This window comes from Rattus norvegicus, chromosome 16 (assembly GCF_021556685.1).
Source record: "Rattus norvegicus strain SHRSP/BbbUtx chromosome 16, alternate assembly SHRSP_T2T, whole genome shotgun sequence".
Classification (NCBI taxonomy): domain Eukaryota; kingdom Metazoa; phylum Chordata; class Mammalia; order Rodentia; family Muridae; genus Rattus; species Rattus norvegicus.
Window position 1 is genome coordinate 35,381,492 of NC_141549.1, and position 21,114 is coordinate 35,402,605.

The following is a 21,114-nucleotide window of genomic DNA, read 5'->3' on the forward strand; positions in this document are numbered from 1 at the left end:
AAGGATGACCAAAATGCAAATGCTTCACTCCTTCTTTAAAAGGGACAAGAATACCCTTGGGAGGGAATAGGGAGGCAAAGTTTAGAACAGAGGCAGAAGGAATACCCATTCAGAGCCTGCCCCACGTGTGGCCCATACATATACAGCCACCGAACTAGATAAGATGGATGAAGCAAAGAAGTGCAGGCTGACAGGAACCGGATATAGATCTCTCCTGAGAGACACAGCCAGAATACGGCAAATACATAGGCGAATGCCAGCAGCAAATCACTGAACTGAGAACAGGACCCCCGTTGAAGGAATCAGAGAAAGGGCTGAAAGAGCTGAAGGGACTTGAGACCCCATATGAACAACAATGCCAACCAACCAGAGCTTCCGGGGACTAAGCCACTACCCAAAGACTATACATGGACTGACCCTGGGTTCCAACCTCATAGGTAGCAATGAATAGCCTAGTAAGGGCACCAGTGGAAGGGGAAGCTCTTGGTCCTGCCAAGACTGAACCCCTAGTGAATGTGATTGTTCGGGGGAGGGCGGTAATGGGGGGAGCATGGGGAGGGGAACCCCTATAGGGAAGGGGAGGGGGAGGGGTTAGGGGAATGTTGGCCTGGAAACCAGGAAAGGGAATAACAATTGAAATGTAAATAAGAAATACCCAAGTTAATAAAGATGGAGAAAAAAAACTGGAATAAATTAAAAAAAAAAGAGGGGTCTATAAATTGAATATTTATTTAGGAAAAAATTGGAAGTAAATTTGTAATGAACTTCATAATTTCATAAACCAAAACTAAAAACAATCATGATTTGATGGTTTTGTTTATTTGTCTATTTGTTTGAGACAGGCTCTCTGTTGGCCTGGAACTTGCTATGTAGATCAGCCTGGCCGCAAACTTAGCCTTCCCTCCCTATTCCTCCCGAAGGGCAGGACTAAAGTGTATACCAGCATGCTCAGCCAGTTAGCATAGAGAAGCATAGGCCAGAAGGTTTGTTTCTGTCATTGTCTGTCGACATATTGAGGTTCTATCTTACATGACAATGAAGTACTACTATCTATTGTAGGAAAGAAAAATGCATATTGAGAAAGAAATAAAATTGATTTTGTTCACAGATGACATGATTGTCTAAGAAGAAAAAAACCCAGTTTCTGAACTTAGTAAGAGATCACAGCAAAGCTACAGGATACAAGATTAACAGGTGACTGCTTTATTATGCATCAGCAATGAGCAAGCAAACACTGATATTAAAGTAGGTTACTGCTTACACTACCAACTCCTAAGAGGAAATAGCGACACAAATTTAACCGCACATAGAGAAAACTATATGAAGGAAATATTAACAGTCTGCTAAAAGATATCAAAGAACAGAGGAATGTTCCAGACATAATAGGAAGAGTTCATACTGTCAATCTGCCAACGCTTCCTGTACTACCTGTATATTCAACATACTCTGAATCAAAATCCCAGCAAGTTAACTAGTAGATATGAACAAACTGATCTGAATTTATCAGGGACAGGAAATGATCCAGAATATTCTACTCAGTGCTGAAAGAACAACAAAGCTGGGGTACTGAAACAACGTAAGCTTAACATTTATTCTACAGTGTCTGTAATAAATGCAATAAGGTTATTGGTTACAGAATAGCCAAGAAAATTAGGAACACTGTAGAGAGTAAGTAACTGTTCAGAGTAAGCAACAGTCCATCGATCTTTGGCCAAAGAACACAGGTAATTTAAGGTAGCCATGATTAGTCTTCTTAAGAAATTATGGAACAACTGGATATCCACATGCAAAAGAAAACAAAACCTAGATACATCTTATATCCTACACAAAGGCTTCGCTCAAAATGTGTCAGAGACCTAAATATAAAACACTAAATTATAAAACATCTAGAAAAACACAGAGAAAAAAAAATTTGTAACTGAACTTGGGCACGATTTCAACTTAGTAAAAAATAAATTAATTTATCTATGTGTGTGTGTGTGTGTGTGTGTGTGTGTGTGTGTGTGTACACAACAGCCATGTGTGCAGGTCAGAGGGTATCTTTCAGGAGTCTGTCTCTTTCTACCCTGTGAGTCCTGGGGGTCAAACACAGGTTCAAAGGCTCAGTGACAGGCATCTTTACATGCTGCATCGTCTTGCAAGGCAATAGCCATGTTTTATTATTAAGGACACCAAAGACATCCTACGTTAAAATGACAACTGTCTACTCTTGATCTATCAAGGGCATAAGAACACGACTCACACTCTGGGAAATATATATGCCTGGCATCAGAAGTGTGGGTGTAGGTCAGTGATAAAGTGCCCAGTGTGCCTCACTTAGACCCGGGATTTAATTTCCAGTCTGGAGTGGTTACAGGCACAACTAGTAAATAACTATTATCTCAAATTACAAGGAATAAAAATCTCAACAACAAAAATAACAACACAATTAAAAAGTAGGCATAAACACTGTGTTGTGGTGGTGCATGGCTTTAATGCCAGAGGCAGGCAGATCTTTGAGTTTGAGGCCAGCCTGGTATACAGGGCAAATACCAGGACAGCCACGGCTACATAGAGAAATCTTGTCTCAAAAAAACAAACTAAAAGTGAAAACAACAACAATAAAAAAGACAAGAGACATAGAGAAAACTCACCAAAATGGATTTACAGATGGCCAATAGTACAGGAAAGGATGGTCAACATCGCAAGGTCATTGTGACTAAAATGAGGTATCTTCACACACCAAGTAAAATGGCCCCCGATACTAAATGCTGGAGGGAATGAAGGGACACAACTCTCACTCACTGCTGGTGGGAATACAAAATGGGAGAGCAAGCTTGGAGGTGTCCGATGGTTTCTCAGAAACTATCAAGAATGATTTCACATGGGAACTGTAGACTTTAAATTGTGATAATGTTTTCACTGTGGTAAGGGTACTGAAATAGATGTTGGACATATGTAGAAAAAAAGTATACTTCGGACTTTTACCCAGTATTACTGCAAACCTAAAATTATTTTAAACATAAATCTGAGTTTATAGTCTTTATTTTTCAAAAAAAAAAAAAAAAAAAAAGGGAACCTACAGTTCCATACCTCAGGCTTCTGCTAACAATTTATAATGCAATCACAGTGTTATTTTACATTTATTTTTATGGCCTTTCTCCCAGTTTTATGGAGTAAACATAGAGCCCTGTATTGTAGGTAAGTCCTCTACCATTGTGCTACATCCCCTCCAAAACAATTATTTGTGTAAAATATCCTCAATGTATTTATATTTATATTTATTGTATAATTATAAACAAATCAAAGATTTTCATAATAATTTAAAATTACAGGAAAAATTCACTAAAATGTCCTAGTGTTCCCTGTAACGACCGAGAATATCTGGGCAAACACATACGCATACCTAAAGAAATAAGTCTCCACAGGTGCTGATATTGTCAATTATCATCAAGTTAACTCAGTGAAAAAATCTGGGGAAAGGGTTACAAAGAGATACGAACCAGAGGTCATGTGAAGAGGAGGCGTTTTAGGAGAACCAAGAGGAAAAGTGGGGCTGAGGTAAAAACAAGAGAGGAACGTGCTCTGGAGCTTCATGGACAGTGTGATTCTACTAAAGTCCATGCTATGATTTATTCAAATCAAATAGATGAAATTATTACAACCATATGTTGCAGAAAGTTATCACACGATCCTTTAAACAATATGATCTGTCTAAACGTTAAAATAAGCCACACTAGCTCAATTGAGGAAGAACTATACATTTGTCATAGTGTGATCAAGGGTCAAATTTGCACGTGAAGATACATTATATCCACACAGCAGAAAATGTCCCATGTAAACATTGGGAAAACCATCTACAAGTGTAGATATGACAAACGACAGAAGCACACAGGATGAATGCATGGGTTGTCACAGTCCAACCTGTTTGCACTGGCTTATTTGCACGGCCTTTAATCTTTTCAAAGTTTTCCTAATAGCATCAGCATCGGGGGAATGGTGGTGACCTGAAGCCCCACTGGGAAATCCTGGACGAACGCCAGGTGGAAGTCCTCTGTAGATAAACAGCCACAGTGATTCATGAGGTTCTCTGAAGCAAAGCCTAGGCCACCTCAGCAGAGCACACACACCTTTCAGGGAGCCATCGACCATATATTCTCCCTTTCCATCTCGCTTCATTATCTTCTGCTCTTAGCTGCTGCATTTGGTCAAAGATGGCATGGTAATGTTCATACTGGCCCCGAGGAGAACAAGGTGATGGAGACACAGCTCCTCCACTGCCAAAAAAGGAAGCCTGGGGAGTAAACAAAGAGCTCTTATACACCATGTTCATCTCACAGGGCCAAAGAGGCCTGAGCCGTCCTTAAAAGAGAAAGACAGTCAATGCTTAACTTAAAAATAGCAATTACCTAGATTTAATATATTAATAAACACATTGCCAAAAGTAAGAGGTTTTCCTACATAAACAATCAGATACATAAACAATCAGACAGTAGTATTCTCAGCTGCTAACAGTAAAGAATAACTTAATGTGACAAACTAAAATATTAAGATGCCACTAAATTCACATATATAGAAAAACCTAATCTTAATTACGAAGCTTTTGAAACATGTTAATATCCTACATTTCATGATTCAGTTCTGAGAAGTTTAAATATATGTGGTTTTGAAGTCAAGTAGAATTTGATATCATAGTTATTTAACAAAGTATTGTATGTGATTTTTGATATGCTGAAATCTATTCACCAAGGGTATAGGAAGGTAAATACATGATTTAAGTATATTTTATATCCTGTAGAAGAGGAGAAACATATCCACTCTTAATATTTTTCAAACAAGTTGGAAAAAAACACAAAAGTAAGACAGAGCTCTAGTCATACAGTGAGTGAATAAGTGAATGAAGATGTGTACTCTGAAGCAGTAAGTAGACTCACAGAGCAGAGAATAAGATGGCCATTGGTAAAATTCTATGTCATTTTAAAGTCTTGGAAAAGATACTGCTTAGCCACATCTTGAAAACAATCTTTTAAACTACATGTATGTTTTGTGTGCACTGCAATGGGGGAGGAGTGATCACAAACACAACTATAAGGAAGAGAAGAGCGTCCAACACTGCAGGAAAAGGGGTTACAGCTAGGCAGAGCATGCATGCATGAAGTAAACGGCAGCAAGCACTGTAAACCTTCAGGTTACTGAAGCATTTTAATACATCAACACCACACACATAAGCGGGACTGAGAGACAGAACCAGAAAAACTATTGACAGCAAGGTAGGAAGATGTGTCAGTGAAAAGGCAAATGCTAAACAGACTAGTGGGTTTTCTGTAGAAATGACCAAATGATAAAGGTAAAAATCTAAGGACTCAAGACAGAACTCACAGTAAAGGGAGCGGTTAGAAATGGTTAGGAGACAAATGTCAATGAGAGTGTAGTGCTATACACATTTGTGGAAGAAGTCAACTGAAAAGAACTCAATGATCTCAGAATTGACACTGAGAGCTCTGAGTAAGTTGAGTGGTACTTTTTAAAGGTAGGTGGCGTTGGTGCACACCTTTAATCCCAGCACTCAGAAGGCTGAGGCAGGTGGATCTTTGCCTTTGAGACCATCCTGGTCGACAAAGTGAGTTCTGGGACACAGACAAACCCTATCTCAAAACTCTCCCTCCACAAAACAAAACAAGCAATATTAGACTCAAATAAAAGAAAATTCTGCAAAGTCCCATGAGAGGAAATCTGTCTTACCATCTTGATACTATATATAAAATTTTATGAGAAAGTCTACTTTGAAAATCAGTTCTAACTGGGCATTGTGTCAAGTGCCTTTAAGTCCAGCACCTGCGAGGCAAAGGGAAGGTAGACGCCTGTGAGTGGGAGGCCAGCCTGGTCGCCTGAGTAAGTTTTAAGTCCGCCAAGGCTATTACAGAGAAAATCTGTCTCAAAAGCAACCAAACAAAAAGCCACTGAAATGACAAGATAAAGGCTAGTAGCAATCAGAATGGTAATCAAGAGGAAAGCTCCATCCCAGCAATCTTTTCATACATGCTCAAATCATGCACTGAGGGGGCTGGAGAGACGGTTCAGTGGGTAAGAGGTGGTTCACAGCATACAGAGTGGTTCGAGGTGGCTCTGAGTGCAGCTCCAGGAGATCTGATACTATCCTTTTGGTGTCCACCCACAGACTCACCTCCACATGCACATACACAGATATAAACATCAACATTTCAAAATATTCATTTTAGAGTTAGAATTCTGTGAAAACGTAGTCACATCTACACAACTGATTACTCAGTTCAATGGTAAGACCTTGACTTTAAATAATTCTACTGTTTCTTTCTAGTAAAGAGAGTGTAAGTAAACATCTTTGAAGATGTCTGTACAAAATGTCAAAAATACTGTGTCAGAATGTGGAAGCAACACAGTCTTCTAGAAATCACCCTCATAGAGGCCCAGCTTGTACCCTCTTAGATGTCTCCAATTACAAGCATAGGTTGAGGGACATTCTTAGCATTTCATTTGAGTTTATGCATTTGTACTTCTGGATGCTATGGGGCAAGTGTGCAGACAGAAGACAACACACAGGAGTCCGTTCTCTCCTTTCACTATGTGAGTCCCACACACAGAACTGGCACCAGAATTGGTGGTAAACACCTGTACACCAGAGCAACTTCTCTGGTACTAGGCTGAAGGTATTGATGAGTGTGCTTATTCATGTAATCACTGCCATTATCACAATTGCTTCCACATAGGGCTCTCATGTCCCTTGAGTCAATAAAAAGGCACCCATCTGCTTTCTATTGCTATGGAGTGGATTTGCCTTTCCTAAAACTGTATGAGAATACAAGCATACAATATGTACTCTTCTGTCTGGCTTCCTTAACTTAGCATGTTTATGGGCTGATCCATGTTATTTTATGTATAAACAGGCTTTCACTAATGAAGAACTAAAATGTATGTGTTTATAAGAGATACACTTCTTACATATCATGATCATTAGATAAACAAAACTAGGTACAAATTACGTATTTACCTCGCCAAGCATGGTGGCACATAGCCAAGAAGTCTTGGATTCTGCAATTGCCCAATAAAGTCAGATATTTATACTTTTGAGCAACAATGTCTATACATAATAAAAACATTGACTTTGAAGTACTTTAACTTTCAGTTTTCATCTATCTCTCCTTTGGGAATTTCTTTGACTCACATTACACTGTAACTCCAGGTCCTTGGCAACTATGCAGAAATCAGAGTCTGACATAGTAAATATTTAAAACTTAGGAACAGGTACAGACATGAATTTACTTCTTATCATGGAAGCATTACTGAATTCTATAAAATGAAACAAACATTATTAAAAACATAGTACCTAACTATCCAAAAATAATGTCTCCTGCACATACCCTGGGTTCAGTTCATCTCCCATATGGTGGCTCATAACCAACTCTAATACCAGTTCCAGAGGATGTGACACCTCTTTGGACCTCTGTGGCCAACAGCATTGCATGTGGTGCACATACATACATGCAATAAACCTAAAACAATGTTTTTAAAGGAGTAAGGAAGTAAGCAGCAAATTCTCAATACTCTTGGTGAATTTGGCCCAAATGCTGGGTAGGAGTCCTGGCCAACAGTTCAGTTCAGAAGAAGGTGATTTTTAACTATGGACCAGATTCAGCTGGGTAATGCACACCATTAATCCCAGACTGTCAGATCTCTGTGTTCAAGGACAGCAAGGTCTATAGAGCGAGTTCCAAGACAGAGTTACAGAGAGAAAGCCTGTCTTGAAAAACCAACCAATCAACCAACAAAAACAACACCTCATACCAAATCCTGAGCTCTTGCTTACTGACCAGGAAGTAATAATACTACTCATATAAAAGAGAAATACTTACAATGCTATATAATGTCTGCTAAAGTACTGACTTGTGAAAAAAGATTCATACTGTATTCCTGACCTATGATTTGAAAAACATCTCGAAAGAAAACAACACAAACTGGTGACAGTAAATATGCATATCTATACATACAGTATATATGCAAATCTATACATACTGATGAAACCGACAAAACGTACTTTTGTCCACATCACAACTTTGAGAAGAAACAAGAATGGTCAGCGGCAGTCCACTCTGATAACCGTCTTGTCTATCTCCACACTGAGAGGCTAGCGGAGCAACAGCCAGGTGAACTGACAGTTTAACTGCAGCTGAGCACACCTGGCTCGCTGTCAAAAGGAAAACGACAGTGCACAGGAAATATGCATCCATTTCCTACGGCCGTGCAAAAACTTATGACAAACTGAGCAGCTCAAAACACCACCTACTTATTATCGAATTCCCTGGTTGAGGCAGGTATATGATTAAATAGGTAGCTATATGATTTAGGAAGGTATATGATTTAGGTAGGAATACTTAGCTGTAAGCCAGGGAGGGCTACATTCATATCTGAAGCCCAGCGTCTCAGAGCTCTCTGGCTCTAGGGAGTGTTGTTTCATAATTGAACATAGGCCAGGACTCTTCCTCAGTCACTTTCTCCTCAGTTACTGGCTAGAGATCACTGCTATAATGCAGAGGTCATCTATACTTTCTTGCTTCTTCCATGCTGGCTCCCTTCAGGTCAGCAGACACAGATGTCCCTGTGCTTCTTTCCCTTTCCAGTCTACTATAAAGAAGTCTGTTGTCAAGGTAATCGTGGGAGAGGCCCATCACATAAGGTAATCTTGTAAAAGGAGCTACCATCAGCCAGTTCTACTTACGACTCAAGGTGCGTACACTAGGGAAGGAGAGTCCCCAGACTGCTTTAGGACTCAGCTTATGAATAGGAACACAGGCCGGTACTTCTCAAAGCAAAGGGGAAGGAGAAGGCTGACGGAACAAGGATGGCTGAAGACATTTCTGTCCGAGAAAGCAGAGAAGCTCTGGGTTTCGAAAATAAACTCAAAAAAGTGAACTTGCCCCAGGTTACAGAGTCACATTTGCCCAAAGAGAATGTGTGAACTGAAGGGTCTATCTAGATTATCTGGGTAAATGAATGGAGAGGACCAGTGGAAGAGGAGGGAAGCTGGCAATGCAGAAAGGTGAGACAAAGACAGGGGAGTCACAGGCTACACACTCAGCAGTCAGCTCTGCTGCTCAACATAGGGAGGGCAGAGGAGCACGGGAGGGCTGGGTGCACTTATCCTGCAGAGTCTGGCAGTGGCCAATTAAGGAAAGCATCTGAGAACTTAATTTTCAAGGTCAGGTGAAAAATTCTAATGAGCATATTTGATTTTGCATTTAATTTGTGAGATTCCTCTGGGGGGAAAATCTGTATTACAGCCACTGTGAAAGTTTTAACTGATTTTATAAATGTCACACGTGAATTAATTTTTATTATATTACATATTAAATATACACAATAAGGAATAAACCATAATAAATGCTACAGAACCCTAGATAAACATTATCGGTATACCAAGTAAGTAGCTAGTCATACACATTTTACAAAAGGAGTTGAAACTGGAGACAAACAACAGTTTAGCTCTGTTGGGATCGAATGCCTACCTTTACTTCACCGCTTCCACCAGCCCTTAAAACATTCCTCCATCCTTGTTCCCTGGCCCTATTTATCCTCTCCAACTTTTGGGGAAAGAAAATAAACAGAATACCATTTCAACTACTTAATACAAAACATACAGAATACATTTAGCAATAACATTCAAGTCAGTGGGCTTCCTTACATAGGCGTGTGGGGACAGCTAAGCTGTGGGTGTCTCTTACCCGCTGCTTCTCTTGCCTCTTCAGCTGCTCAGCCTTCAGGAACCTGATCTGTAACAGTTTCAGACATGTTCTCAGACCCCGCTCTTATCCTCTACACAAGGCACGGGAGAAACACAAGGCAAACAACTACCTGATCCTTTTGCTTCTTTTCTTTCTCAATAAATTCCAACCTTCGTTTTTTTGCTGCTTCCTTAAACAAAAGGAGAATACCTATATCAATATAAATATATTTTTAAAACAGGGTTTCTCTGTGTAGCCTTTGGCTGTCCTGGAACATGCTTTGTAGAGTAGGCTGCCTGCCTCTGCCTCCAGAGTGCTGAAATTAAAGATGTGCCGTACTAACACCCGGCTCCATCCATGATCTCTACTTTTTATAATTTTATCAAGAAAATATATCAATAAGAGAGGTACACCCAAATAAGGAGACATGAAATGAAGAAAGCAAAGATATTCTAAGTTTTTGCTTGAAAGAATCACGGTGAAAGAGTTGGGGGGAGGGGACTCTATAATGGTGGTTCTCAACCCATGGGTCCCGACCCCCAGGAAGATCAAAGTATGCCTTCACAGGGGTCAGTGATCAGACATTACATTACAGTTCACAGACGTAGCAAAATTACTATAAGGAAGTAGCAATGAAAATAATTTTATGGTTGGGGGGTCACCACAACATAAGGAATTATATTAAAGGGTCACTGCAATTAGGGTGAGAAGTACTGCTCTATAACATTAGCGGCTTTTGCTATTGTCTTAACCATTTTGAAAAGCTTTATAATAAGCAGATATGTGTCTTTATACCTCAGACATTTTCTTCCTTTCTTCTCCAGAATTCATTTTCTTCACTGGAATCTGATGGGCCTGGACAAAAAATAATAATAAAGCTATGAATTAAATAAAGAATTTAAGACACTCGTTTGGAAATTACAAATTTGTGGAAGTTTAAAGAAAGAAAAGTTAAAGCCAACAGGGTCATAACCATTTCAAAATTTATTGTACTACCTTTTGATATGCCTTTTATGAAACAAACTGGTACATGACCCTCAAAGAAATCATAAAAATGGGTTCCTTATCATCAACTAGTTTTGTTTTCAAAACATGTTTTTAAAATATTAATACTTTATTTTTATTATTTTATTTAATAATACTTAAAAACTTAATATGTAGTCAGTATATTTTTATCATACCAAATTCTCACCTCCAACACTTTCTGTAAAACATCCCCCAACATGATTTGGACCCATGCACATTCCTTCCAATCTCTCCCCTCCCAAGAAGAGGGTGTTTACGATGGCTGCATATTATCGATGAGTTATAGGAGTTATTTGATCTTCTCTATTGCCTTAGAGTATTTATGGGGTAAAAATCCAAGCTGGCCCTCTGAGACCGTCAGATTATTTTCAGAATGCTATTCCTACACTGAAGAAATAAACAGAAACACTGTACTAAGGAAATTGTTTCCTGTCTCTTAAAAAAACAAAAACAAAATTAAAGTGCACCCAATGCTAAAATATGCTCGCGGAGCTCCCTCTGGTGGCTTAGTGTCAGTAGGCTTAAAGAAATGCCTGCACCTCAGTGAAAATATGTTAACCGCCAATTTGAATGTAAAAGATGTTTCGTATTAGTTCTGGGAAGCGGCCTTTTTAAAAAAAATAATTTAAAAAGCAAGAGAAGTCAAAAATAGGCGTTTATTTAAAATCTCCCAATCAGGAAGTGTGCTGCTAGCTGACAGGACCTCAGCTCTTCAGGAGGAAAAGAAGAGCAAGGGTTCTGGGAGATGAGGAGGCTGGGAAAGCCTCCTTCAGACTTAACGCATTGCAAAACCTCCTGTTTCTTCTTATTCTATCCCCATGCTATGAAACTTGACTATCTATTTGATTATATGCTTTTACTTTTTTCTATAATTCTTTAAAAATTTCATACTTTTACTTGTATTCTTTTATTGTAGTAAAATATACAGAATGAAATAATTTTTACCATTTTGTGCCATCAAGCAAATAGTCTCTCTTGTACAGTAAATTTGTGTTAGGTTAAATCCTTTTAAAATAAGTTATGGTACATCCCAAGTGTTGATTACTATTTAGTTTTCAATGGGTTAGCTTAGAAAAAAATCATGCTTATTTGCTTAAAAAAATTTAGAAAGTGCTGGACTTGGTAGCACACTCCTTTAGTCCCAACACTCAGGAGGCAGAGGTAAAAAGATCTCTGTGATTTCCAGGCCAGCCTGGTCTACAAGGTGAGTTCTAGGACAGCCACGGCTGTTATTCAGAAAGACCCAGTCTTGAAAATAACAAAACAAAAACCAATTTAATAACCGTGCCTAAACCCAAAAGCCTATAGCCTTCTACCACCTGAGTCGCTTTCTCCAGTACTCAGACTGTGACAGGTGGAATCTATTATCCTGAATATTAGTACTAGGAACACAAAATTCCCACAGCATGCAGTTTGTGTACATTGAATAGTAACCAGAAATGAAGGAAGCATTAATAAAAACATATTTCATTTCATCAGCTGCTATACAAGAAACCACATGGTTTCAGTCCTGGTCAAAAAGGACCTTCTACCATGTTACTAATTCAGCTCACCATCCTTCTTTCTTACAGACTAGTGCGTGGCCAAGAGGTTAAACAAGCCTATTTCTACAAGTTCACACAAGTGTATATTTCCTACTGATTTAAACACATAAATATGTCTGCCCTTCCTTACCCATGGCCAACATGTGTTTTATCCCCAAGAAATCAGACAAGTTAGTTATGTATGCCTATATATCAAGTGTTAAACACAGGCTGCATATGTAAATACTATTTGGAATAAACATATCTTGGAAATTATCTATGAAATAAATTTACTTTTAGCTAATATTTTTAAAAATCTACTTAGAAAAAAATGAAACATGTTTGTAAAGAAATTTTGGTATTATTTGTAGCAATTAAGTCAACTTAACTGATTTCATAGTAATATAATACAATTATGATGATAACAAGTAAAATACACAGAATTCAGGTAAAGAAATGCATGTTTGGATACTGAAAATGTGTTTCTCCCTTCTTTTATTTTTCAAATTTGTCAAGAGCACACTAAGTCAATCTCAAACTTACCAAAATACTTCTCAAACTTACCAAAATACTTCATGGAAAAATATATCATAATTATACTAAAATAACTTCAAATACCAATGTGCTTCACTAGAAACCAATTTTCCCCACCCCAATTATTTATGTATGCAATGAATCTATTTCAAAAGTTGCTTTTATTTATTTTACACACTGAAATCATTTAAAAAAAAAAAACATTAACAATAAAATCCCTGGACGGGAAGTAACTCCGTGAGTAGGGTGCTCTGTGGAGTATGAAGACCTAAGTTTGATCCTTGCGTCCCCAGTACCCACATAAAAGCCAGGCTTTCCAATGTTTATCTGTAACCACACAAGCTGTGGGCCAGTAACCTAGCCAAAATAGTAACTTTCTAGTTTCCTGAGATGCCCTGTCTCAAGAAATAAAGTATAAAGGGATAGGATAGAGGGCACCTGAAGTTGATGGCTGGTCACCACATACACCACATACACATATACAATGTATACCACACACATGAAGAAACATCTCAACACTGCTTTACTTGTGCCTAAAAGTAGGGGTTTTATTTAGCCTTTCAGCCTATTTAGCACAGTTAGAAAATAAAGGGCATTGCTTTCCTGATAGGAATTTAATTCATTCAATCATTTCTTCATTTAAAAAAATGGGAAACTTACAATTTTGTGCAAACATATATAAAACTGCTCAAAGAGATGACATTCAAATAAACATGACATTAAAAGGATACACACAAGGTACTGAAGAAGTTCTGATAAGGAAATTTATCCTTTTCTTGATACAATGAGGAAAAAAATAAAAAAGGTCTGTGGAAAAGATTATTAGCATATTTATGACATTTCTATCCCTTTGATCACTGGGAAGCATTAAATATAAATGCCACTGCTACAGTGTGGCAGTGTCCCTGGCCCTGGCCATGATGCCAGCTAGCATCCTATCTGTTAATCTAGAATGGAAACTTAGAGTACTCATTGCAGACAAGTGACTCCTGTAGGTTTTTGTCCCCCCCCTCAATGGGATTTGATTGTTTCCATAGTAAAATGATGAGGAATGAGGGCATAAGTACTTTACCCAGCAAGGGCTTACAGGGAAACAGTGCAGTACAAAAGTGACTTTAGCCTACAAAAGCCAAAGAAAAAAACACTCAAAAGGAGGGGGAGGGAACAGATCAAACGAAATAGAGGATCACGAGCTTACAGGGCATGGTCAGTAACTGATGAGAGGTCCCACTTAGCTGCTATGCTGGATCTAGGAGCATGCTGCAGATCAGAGCAGTAGGAAAGGTAGAATCTTGAGCGTTCCATACCACCTAAGCATGAGCATGGAGCTTGCATGGCAGTACTCTGGATATGCACATAGTGGATACATTTTTACTTCCACAGCCCGTTTCTAATCTTCTAATGATTTCAATTTCTAGATTCTAATAGGAAGTTAGAGAGATTTTATTAAGTTTCAGATTTTTTTAAGTACTGTTAAGTAGTAGTGTTATGTCATTAACACTACTAATGATCCTAGCAACCTTTTTTTAACTAAAAAAAGAATTTACTGAAATTTCTTTTTTTATGATTCATTTTATTATAATATTCTCTGGTGTGACTAAGAAAGTTTACTATTATCATTTTCTTTCCAGTTGTTTCTCAATACTCATGAACTTGCTATGAATGACAACCAGGACAGAAGAGATGGCTCAGTGGTTAAGAGCACACTTGATGCTCTTCCATAAGACCTTCTTTCAAGTCCCATCACCCACATGGTGGCTCACAATCATTTGTAATTCTAATCTCAGGAGATTTGATCTGTCTTCTGGTCTTCATGGGCACTGCATATGCAGTAGTGCACAAACATACATGCGGGCAAAACAATAATACATGTAAAAGTAAAAATGAAATCTTAATAAAGTAAAAATAAAGGCAAGATGATTTTTATAATACTAAAACGTGGGACATTTTTTTGAAAAAAATTAAGGCTTCAGAGTGACTTGATGCCTAAGTTACCACCCATTCATTAGTGTGTTCAGTAAATATTTATGGAAAAGCTTATTGCAGGCCAGAACATATTTTTAGTGACAATTTATGGAAAGCAATGTAACAAAACCTTCACACTGTGTGTGGTTTATACACAGAGATAGAAGAAACACTCTTCCTAAACAGAGAAGCATTTGATGGTAATAATGTGGAGGAAAACCAAGCACAGTAGATTCCCAATGTAGAATACAAGTGCTGAAGAGGGATGGCTGTTACTGATACAGTATAATCACAGAGTGAATTGTGAATACCGACACTGTCTGTAATTACCTTTTATTATTCTTTTCTATTACTGTGATAAAACTCCATGAACAAGGCATCTTAGAAAGTGTTAATTTGGTAATGGCTTCGCAGGCCAAGGGTCCACAGTGGCAGAGTGCATGAACAACACAGAGCTCCCATCTTGGTCCATGACCATGAGGTACAGACACTGGAACTCACAGGAGTCATCTGAAACCTCAAAATCTGCCCCCAGAGACACACCTCTTCCAACAAGGCCATTCATCCTAATCCTTCCAAGCAGTCCTGCCCACCACAGGCCAAGAATTCAAATATATGTGTCTATATAGCCATTCTCATTCAAATTATCACAGACATGAAAGAAAACGACAAGAAAAAACCCCATACTTTTGCAAGCAGCACTGAGCATGCTGATAGTAAAAATGGTTTAGATCAGGGCTGCCCTCCACAGCCATGGAAGAAGTAGGAATCGAGGCTCTGGCAGGTCAGAAGGCTGTCAGAGGACTCTGAAGATAGAGCATCCCATTAGCAAGAGGCCAGTTGGTATGGTGATGGAGATGAAAATCCGAGCTTCACTGTAACACAGTGGTCAGTCTTCTCAGCCTCAACAGACAGCGGCAGAGGAGCTGGTTAGGACATTATGACCTATGTGAGAACGAAAGTGGCTACAACTAAAGCAGAAGAAATGATAAGAAACAACTCAATAGACTTTTGAAGGCAGAGCTGAGAGCATATGGTGCTGAAAAAGCAGTCAGTGGTGACTACCAGGAGTTTTGGAACAAATGAAGGATAAAGTTGTTTACAGGAATAAGGATATTACCAGAATGCTCAACAGTAAGGTGAGAAAGAAGGTGAATCAATGAGAATAAGCAAAAATATAAAATGTATGTACTATATCACCCTTTTACATAATATAGCCATCTAAAATTATGACAATATTAGGAAAACTGTGAGTGAGTCAGATGTGAAACTTTTAAAAAGAACATGGGTGTGCAGATGACCCTACTACAGTACAGACACAGGTAATGCAGAGTCTAAAAGGAAATCATGATTGCTAGAGCATGGAGGGTCTGCTGTCAAAAGGAAAGCATTATCACACTATCTAGATACAGTTTAAGGAGAAAGACACCACAAAAGATGGCTGGAGAGGTTAGGGACAAGCCAAGTTCCAGAGAAAAGTGAGCAAGGATTATCTTTAGAAGTCTGGCATATATATGTAGCAGTGAATAGCTTTGTTGGGGCACCAGTGGAAGGGGAAGCTGTTGGTCCTGCCAAAGTTGGAACTCCCAGTGTAGGGGACTGTTGGGGGGGGCAGTAATGGTGGGTGGATGGGGAGGGGAACACCCATATAGAAGGGGAGGGAGAGGGGGTAGGGGGCTGATGGACTGGAAACCAGGAAAAGGAATAACATTTGAAATGTAAATAAGAAATACCCAATTTAATAAAAATGGAGAAAAAAAAAGAAGTTTGGCATACAAGAAACACTGTGGTTGAAGACCTTAGGAACTCCCAAAGACCTGGCAGGCAGTAGTGCACATGTGCCTTTAACTCCAGCACTTTAGGCCAAGGCAGGCAGATCTCTGTGCATTCAAGGCCAGAACAGTCTACAGAGTGAGTTCTAAGACAACCACTGTTATAGAGAAATTATTTTTTAAAACAAAGCAAAACAGCAAAGAAAGATCTACCCATAATATTTAGGTGTGAAGATTAGGGTATGATCAGAGTTTTAGAGGATTTAAAGATCAAGAAATAGGGAGGTCCTATATAGGAAAATTCCTAGCTTTCTTTTGATGACCAAAGAGAGAAAAGGATGCTATGGCACTGGTCCACAGTGAATAAATGAAAATGATGAAGCAGCATGTCAGTTCCATTGCTCCTGTATACAGCCCTGTTTCCACTACTGTGGCTGGGCAAGCTAATAATTTTCCTTTGCTCAGCACATTAGCAGATGATGGAGGAGACACTACAGAAGGAAAGAGTGTCTCTTCTGCTCAGTGCTTCTTGTCTGTTACTGCAGCATGTGGGAACACACTGTGTCACTCACTCCTGCAGGGACCTTGCAAAAGTAGTGCTTAAATCCTGTCAGTTTCCAGCTGCACTTTGGCGGTAGCACAAAGAGCGTCCTCCAGATTTCTGCTGGTATCCGATCAGCTTTGCAGAAAGCTCAGCAGCACTAGGCATATTCCACCTGCCTTCTAGTCCGCCTCTCAGAGTACGCCAGCTACCTAGGCTTCTCAGTACACTTTACTAACATCTAGACAGCTTCCCGGGGGCCTCAGTTCTGCAGCAGACAGTATGCCAGGGCCCGACTGTGGCTCTGCAGTGGATGTCACCACAACTAGGCTTACAGCCATGCCCCATCCAAATAAGGTCTGAAGTGACTTCAAGAGTGGGGCTGGAGAGTCTTTAACTTTGAGTACTCTCTTAGTACTGGGAGTAGCAGTTGGTTCCTTTATCTTTCATTCCCGCATTATATTCTTCCTGACACATTGAATGGCTAATTCCTAAAACTAGCTAATAATGATCTACATGAAAATTTCCATATTCAAATTGTATGTGGCTTCTTTCTCCTGACTCCATGCTGATTTATATACAGAACTCGAAGGACTGTTTTTTAGTAATCATTTTAAACTACGTAAGGGTAACTTAATTAAAAACAAAAAAACACCAATGTCCTGCAACTATTACCGTGATCCCAGGCATGCTACTCAGTGCTTTAGCCCCTAATTTTTTAATCTGAGATGGGAGACTGTCACATATAAGATCATGTTCTCACATAGCTCTCAGATTTTGATTTATTTGACTGTGAATTCTGAAATACACAAATGTCCTAGTGTTTTACAACACTGCCACAGGTACTTCTCTATGCAAACAATCAAATGTTCACAAAGGATCTCATTTATAACGCGCTCTTTTTTATTACCCCACTTGTCAACTCAGTGTATCTACCTAAGGGATGTCCACTGCTTCCTTCTGGAAGGCCTCTAAGCAGAGCGGATGGAGGAAGCACAAGAACTCTCCTTAGTACGGAAATAAACCGCTCTGGGTACCAAGAGAACTAACGGAGCTGTTATCAAATAAATGGGTTGTGCTGAACTGAGCATCAAGCAGTTTGTGAAAGGATCTTACCTGCTTATGCTTTGGGGGTGGTTTTTTTTCAAGTAACTTTTTATCTCCGTACTTCTTATATGTTATAGGCACTCCATATTTAGCAGAAGGCTTTGTGATTTTCTGAGCAGGGACAAAAGAACTGACACCTTGTCCTGATGCTGGTCTTTTACCTGCAATGAAAAGACAAATGATTCTTTTCTAGTAATTCTTTACACTGAGTCTTTAGTGCCAAAAGTCTTCAAGAATGGTACTTTTTCCTTTTTACAATCATTGGCAACCTTTCAAACTTTTTAATTCTTTTTTTTTTTTTTTTTTTTTTTGTCTGTTAGCAAATATCAATGCTTCAAGCACTTGACATTGAAAGCAGCGGTGTTTTTGTTTTGTTTTAAGAAGACTAACTACTGTAAGATAACACTTGTGGGACGGTAGCTCCACAGGCAAGTGCTCAGTTCAGAAGCATACGGACTGAGCTGGGTCCTTACACGCATATAAAACTGCAAGGAGTGCTGGCGGGAGATTGTAATCCCATTAGCAGGGAAGCAGAGACGAGCAGATCCCAGAGGCAAGTTGGCCAGCCAGTGTAACCTAATGGTTAGCTCATGACAAGTAAGGGTATTTCTGAGAAGACACCTGAAGTTGTTCTGTGGCATACATACAGGTTCACTATGTACCCACATGCACCCTTACACACACACACACACACACACACACACACACACACACACACACCCCTCTATGGGACACAGTAGCAGCTATTGGTGAATATATTTAAGAAATTAAGTTCTCTGGATAAAATATACAGTAGAATTATAGGATGCATTATATACATACATGTATGTATGAAGCTGTCACAAGAAATGAACAACCAAACAAATGCCCTCAAAGATCCAGAAAATAAACTTCAATTAAAAAAAAAAATACTGTAAGTCAAATAGTCGGTTCCACCATCCCTTATCCAAACCTTTTCTAGCCTCCCATTTCCCACCTCTGTAAAGCTGCCTCTGGTTAAGCTCCCCCACAGCCTGAGCAGGCAACTCACTTCCTTTTCCAGCACACTCTATAACTCAGGATTTTTAGTATATACTAATACAATTTAAATCAATCTCTTCCAACAAATATTCATTTTTAGGAGAAAGAAAAAATTAAACGGTAATTTACAATGAAAAGCTAACATTAAACTCATTTTCAAAGAAAAATTTATTGGAAAATGTTCACTATATTATATTGTGTATAAAAAAACCTGTTTATAATATAGTCTCATTCAAACTCATTGTGCATGTTATGACAAAAAATTATATCAAAATATGAAAGCATTCATTAAAGTTTGAGTAATGTTTCTTCTAAAAAATCTTTATAAGCACACATTACTTATATAATTTAGGCAACTCTTATGAAACTGTGCTAGCTAGTTTTATGCCAACTTGACATAAGCTGGAGTCATTTTGGGAAAGGGAACCTCAATTGAGAAAAATGTCCCCACAAGACTGGGCTGTGGGCAAGCGACACCTGTGGGCTGGTGGTCCTGGGAGCTATAAGAAAGTAGGGTAAACAAGCCATGGGAACGAGCCAATGGGCAGGCCTCCATGGTCCCTGTATCAATTCCTGCCTCCAGGTTCCTGCCCTGACTCCTTAGAGGATGCACTGTCCTCCTAAAGTTGTTTGGTTATGGTGCTTTATTATAGTCGTAGAAATCCTACCTAAGACAGGAACTAAAAATATTACTAGCCATGGAACTAGACATAGAATGCCATGTTAGAGCTTCAGGAGGAATTCATACTGATAATAATATGATACTCTGTGATAGGATAAAGTTTTTCTGAAACATGCTGATCTACAAACTAGGAAGTATGAGAAAATCAAATTAGAACATAGCTCTATGAAGTCATAATTGTGTAACTTGGCTAATTTTATCAAAACAACAAGAGATCTCTGTGAGTTCAAGGTCAGCTTGAACTCACAAAAAGAATATCGTATATTAAAAAAGGAAACACAACAAAATCCAAACACACAAATAGAACAAAAACCTAAGGGGAATGCTTTGTACATCAGAAACAGGGGCTGGAGACACCAAGCATAAAAATGAATATTTTTAAGAGAAAGATATAAACTGCTCCCATCCACTGCATGAGAAGTAGGAGGATTATTCACCTACCTCAGGTTTCAAAATGGAATAAAAGGAAAGACATTTATGCATATAACATACAAAACATAAACAGTACTACAAATATCCTATTGTTAATGGTCAAAATTAAAATAAAACTTACCTTTAGTAAAATCATTGACCTCCCAATAAGTCATTTTTAAAAATTTAGAATATAAAATACTTTTAAAGAAAAATGTTTTTCATAAATGATTTACACTTTAGTGGGATATTTATATTTTAGACAACATTCTGAAAATATCAACTTAGCTTTGATAAAGATTTTCAAGTGAGATTTCATTTAAATAAGACAGCAAATAACATTTTATTGATAATTTATTGTATATCACTACATGTAAGAAATTTAATATTTACTTTAGATTAAATTTATTCTATAACCATCTCAATTTGATTTCTCTATCTGTATTTATTGTAGTATATCTAGTCATGAGTATTGCAAATAGATGAAAAGCTTCACATGAAATGTAATTACCTGGGATAGGCTGTGGTCCAAACTTTGAAACTGTTTTCAGACAAAATTCTTCTGCAATAAGCTTAGATTGAAAGAGAGAAAAAATGTTAGAAAAGACATCACTTCTGAGTATGGTGGCACACACTTTAGTCTTAGAACTATGGAGGAAAAGCAGGTAGACAGATATACAGCAAGTTCCAGAATAGCCAGTGCTATATAGTGAGATCCTGCCTTAAAAAAAAAAATCCAAACCAAAACAAAAACCAACCAAATAAATAAAAAATGGGGTACAGAGTTAAACAAAGAATT

At 38.4% G+C, this 21,114-nt stretch overlaps 2 protein-coding genes and 1 long non-coding RNA gene across 8 annotated transcripts in view; 2 read left to right on the forward strand and 1 right to left on the reverse strand.

Moving 5' to 3' along the window:
• Erich1 (glutamate-rich 1) overlaps window positions 1–21,114 on the forward strand; it is a gene marked incomplete at its 5' end in the record, with an annotated part of 52,793,804 nt that overhangs the window by 4,510,932 nt on the left and 48,261,758 nt on the right.
• The window catches only part of LOC148000518 (uncharacterized), a 101,150-nt gene that overhangs the window by 71,224 nt on the left and 8,812 nt on the right, over window positions 1–21,114 (forward strand). The window contains exons 3-4 of one of the 2 annotated variants that reach the window (XR_015640305.1): window positions 8,634–8,739; window positions 10,559–10,640. The exons of the other annotated variant lie outside the window; for it this stretch is intronic. This is a non-coding gene — a long non-coding RNA (uncharacterized LOC148000518). Of the gene's footprint in view, window positions 1–8,633; window positions 8,740–10,558; window positions 10,641–21,114 lie in introns of those variants that run through there. 2 annotated transcript variants of the gene reach the window in all.
• The window catches only part of Nek1 (NIMA-related kinase 1), a 128,705-nt gene that overhangs the window by 69,862 nt on the left and 37,729 nt on the right, over window positions 1–21,114 (reverse strand). For 3 of the 6 annotated variants that reach the window (XM_087587810.1, XM_087587808.1, NM_001106082.4), the window contains 7 exons: window positions 20,827–20,887; window positions 18,212–18,363; window positions 10,530–10,589; window positions 9,865–9,924; window positions 9,735–9,782; window positions 9,519–9,593; window positions 4,110–4,273 (listed from right to left, as the gene is read on the reverse strand). In XM_087587810.1, the coding sequence (XP_087443936.1) occupies window positions 4,110–4,273; window positions 9,519–9,593; window positions 9,735–9,782; window positions 9,865–9,924; window positions 10,530–10,589; window positions 18,212–18,363; window positions 20,827–20,887 (620 nt within the window). The remainder of the gene's footprint in view (window positions 1–4,109; window positions 4,274–9,518; window positions 9,594–9,734; window positions 9,783–9,864; window positions 9,925–10,529; window positions 10,590–18,211; window positions 18,364–20,826; window positions 20,888–21,114) is intronic. The other 3 variants (XM_087587812.1, XM_087587811.1, XM_087587809.1) reach the window with 1 other exon arrangement.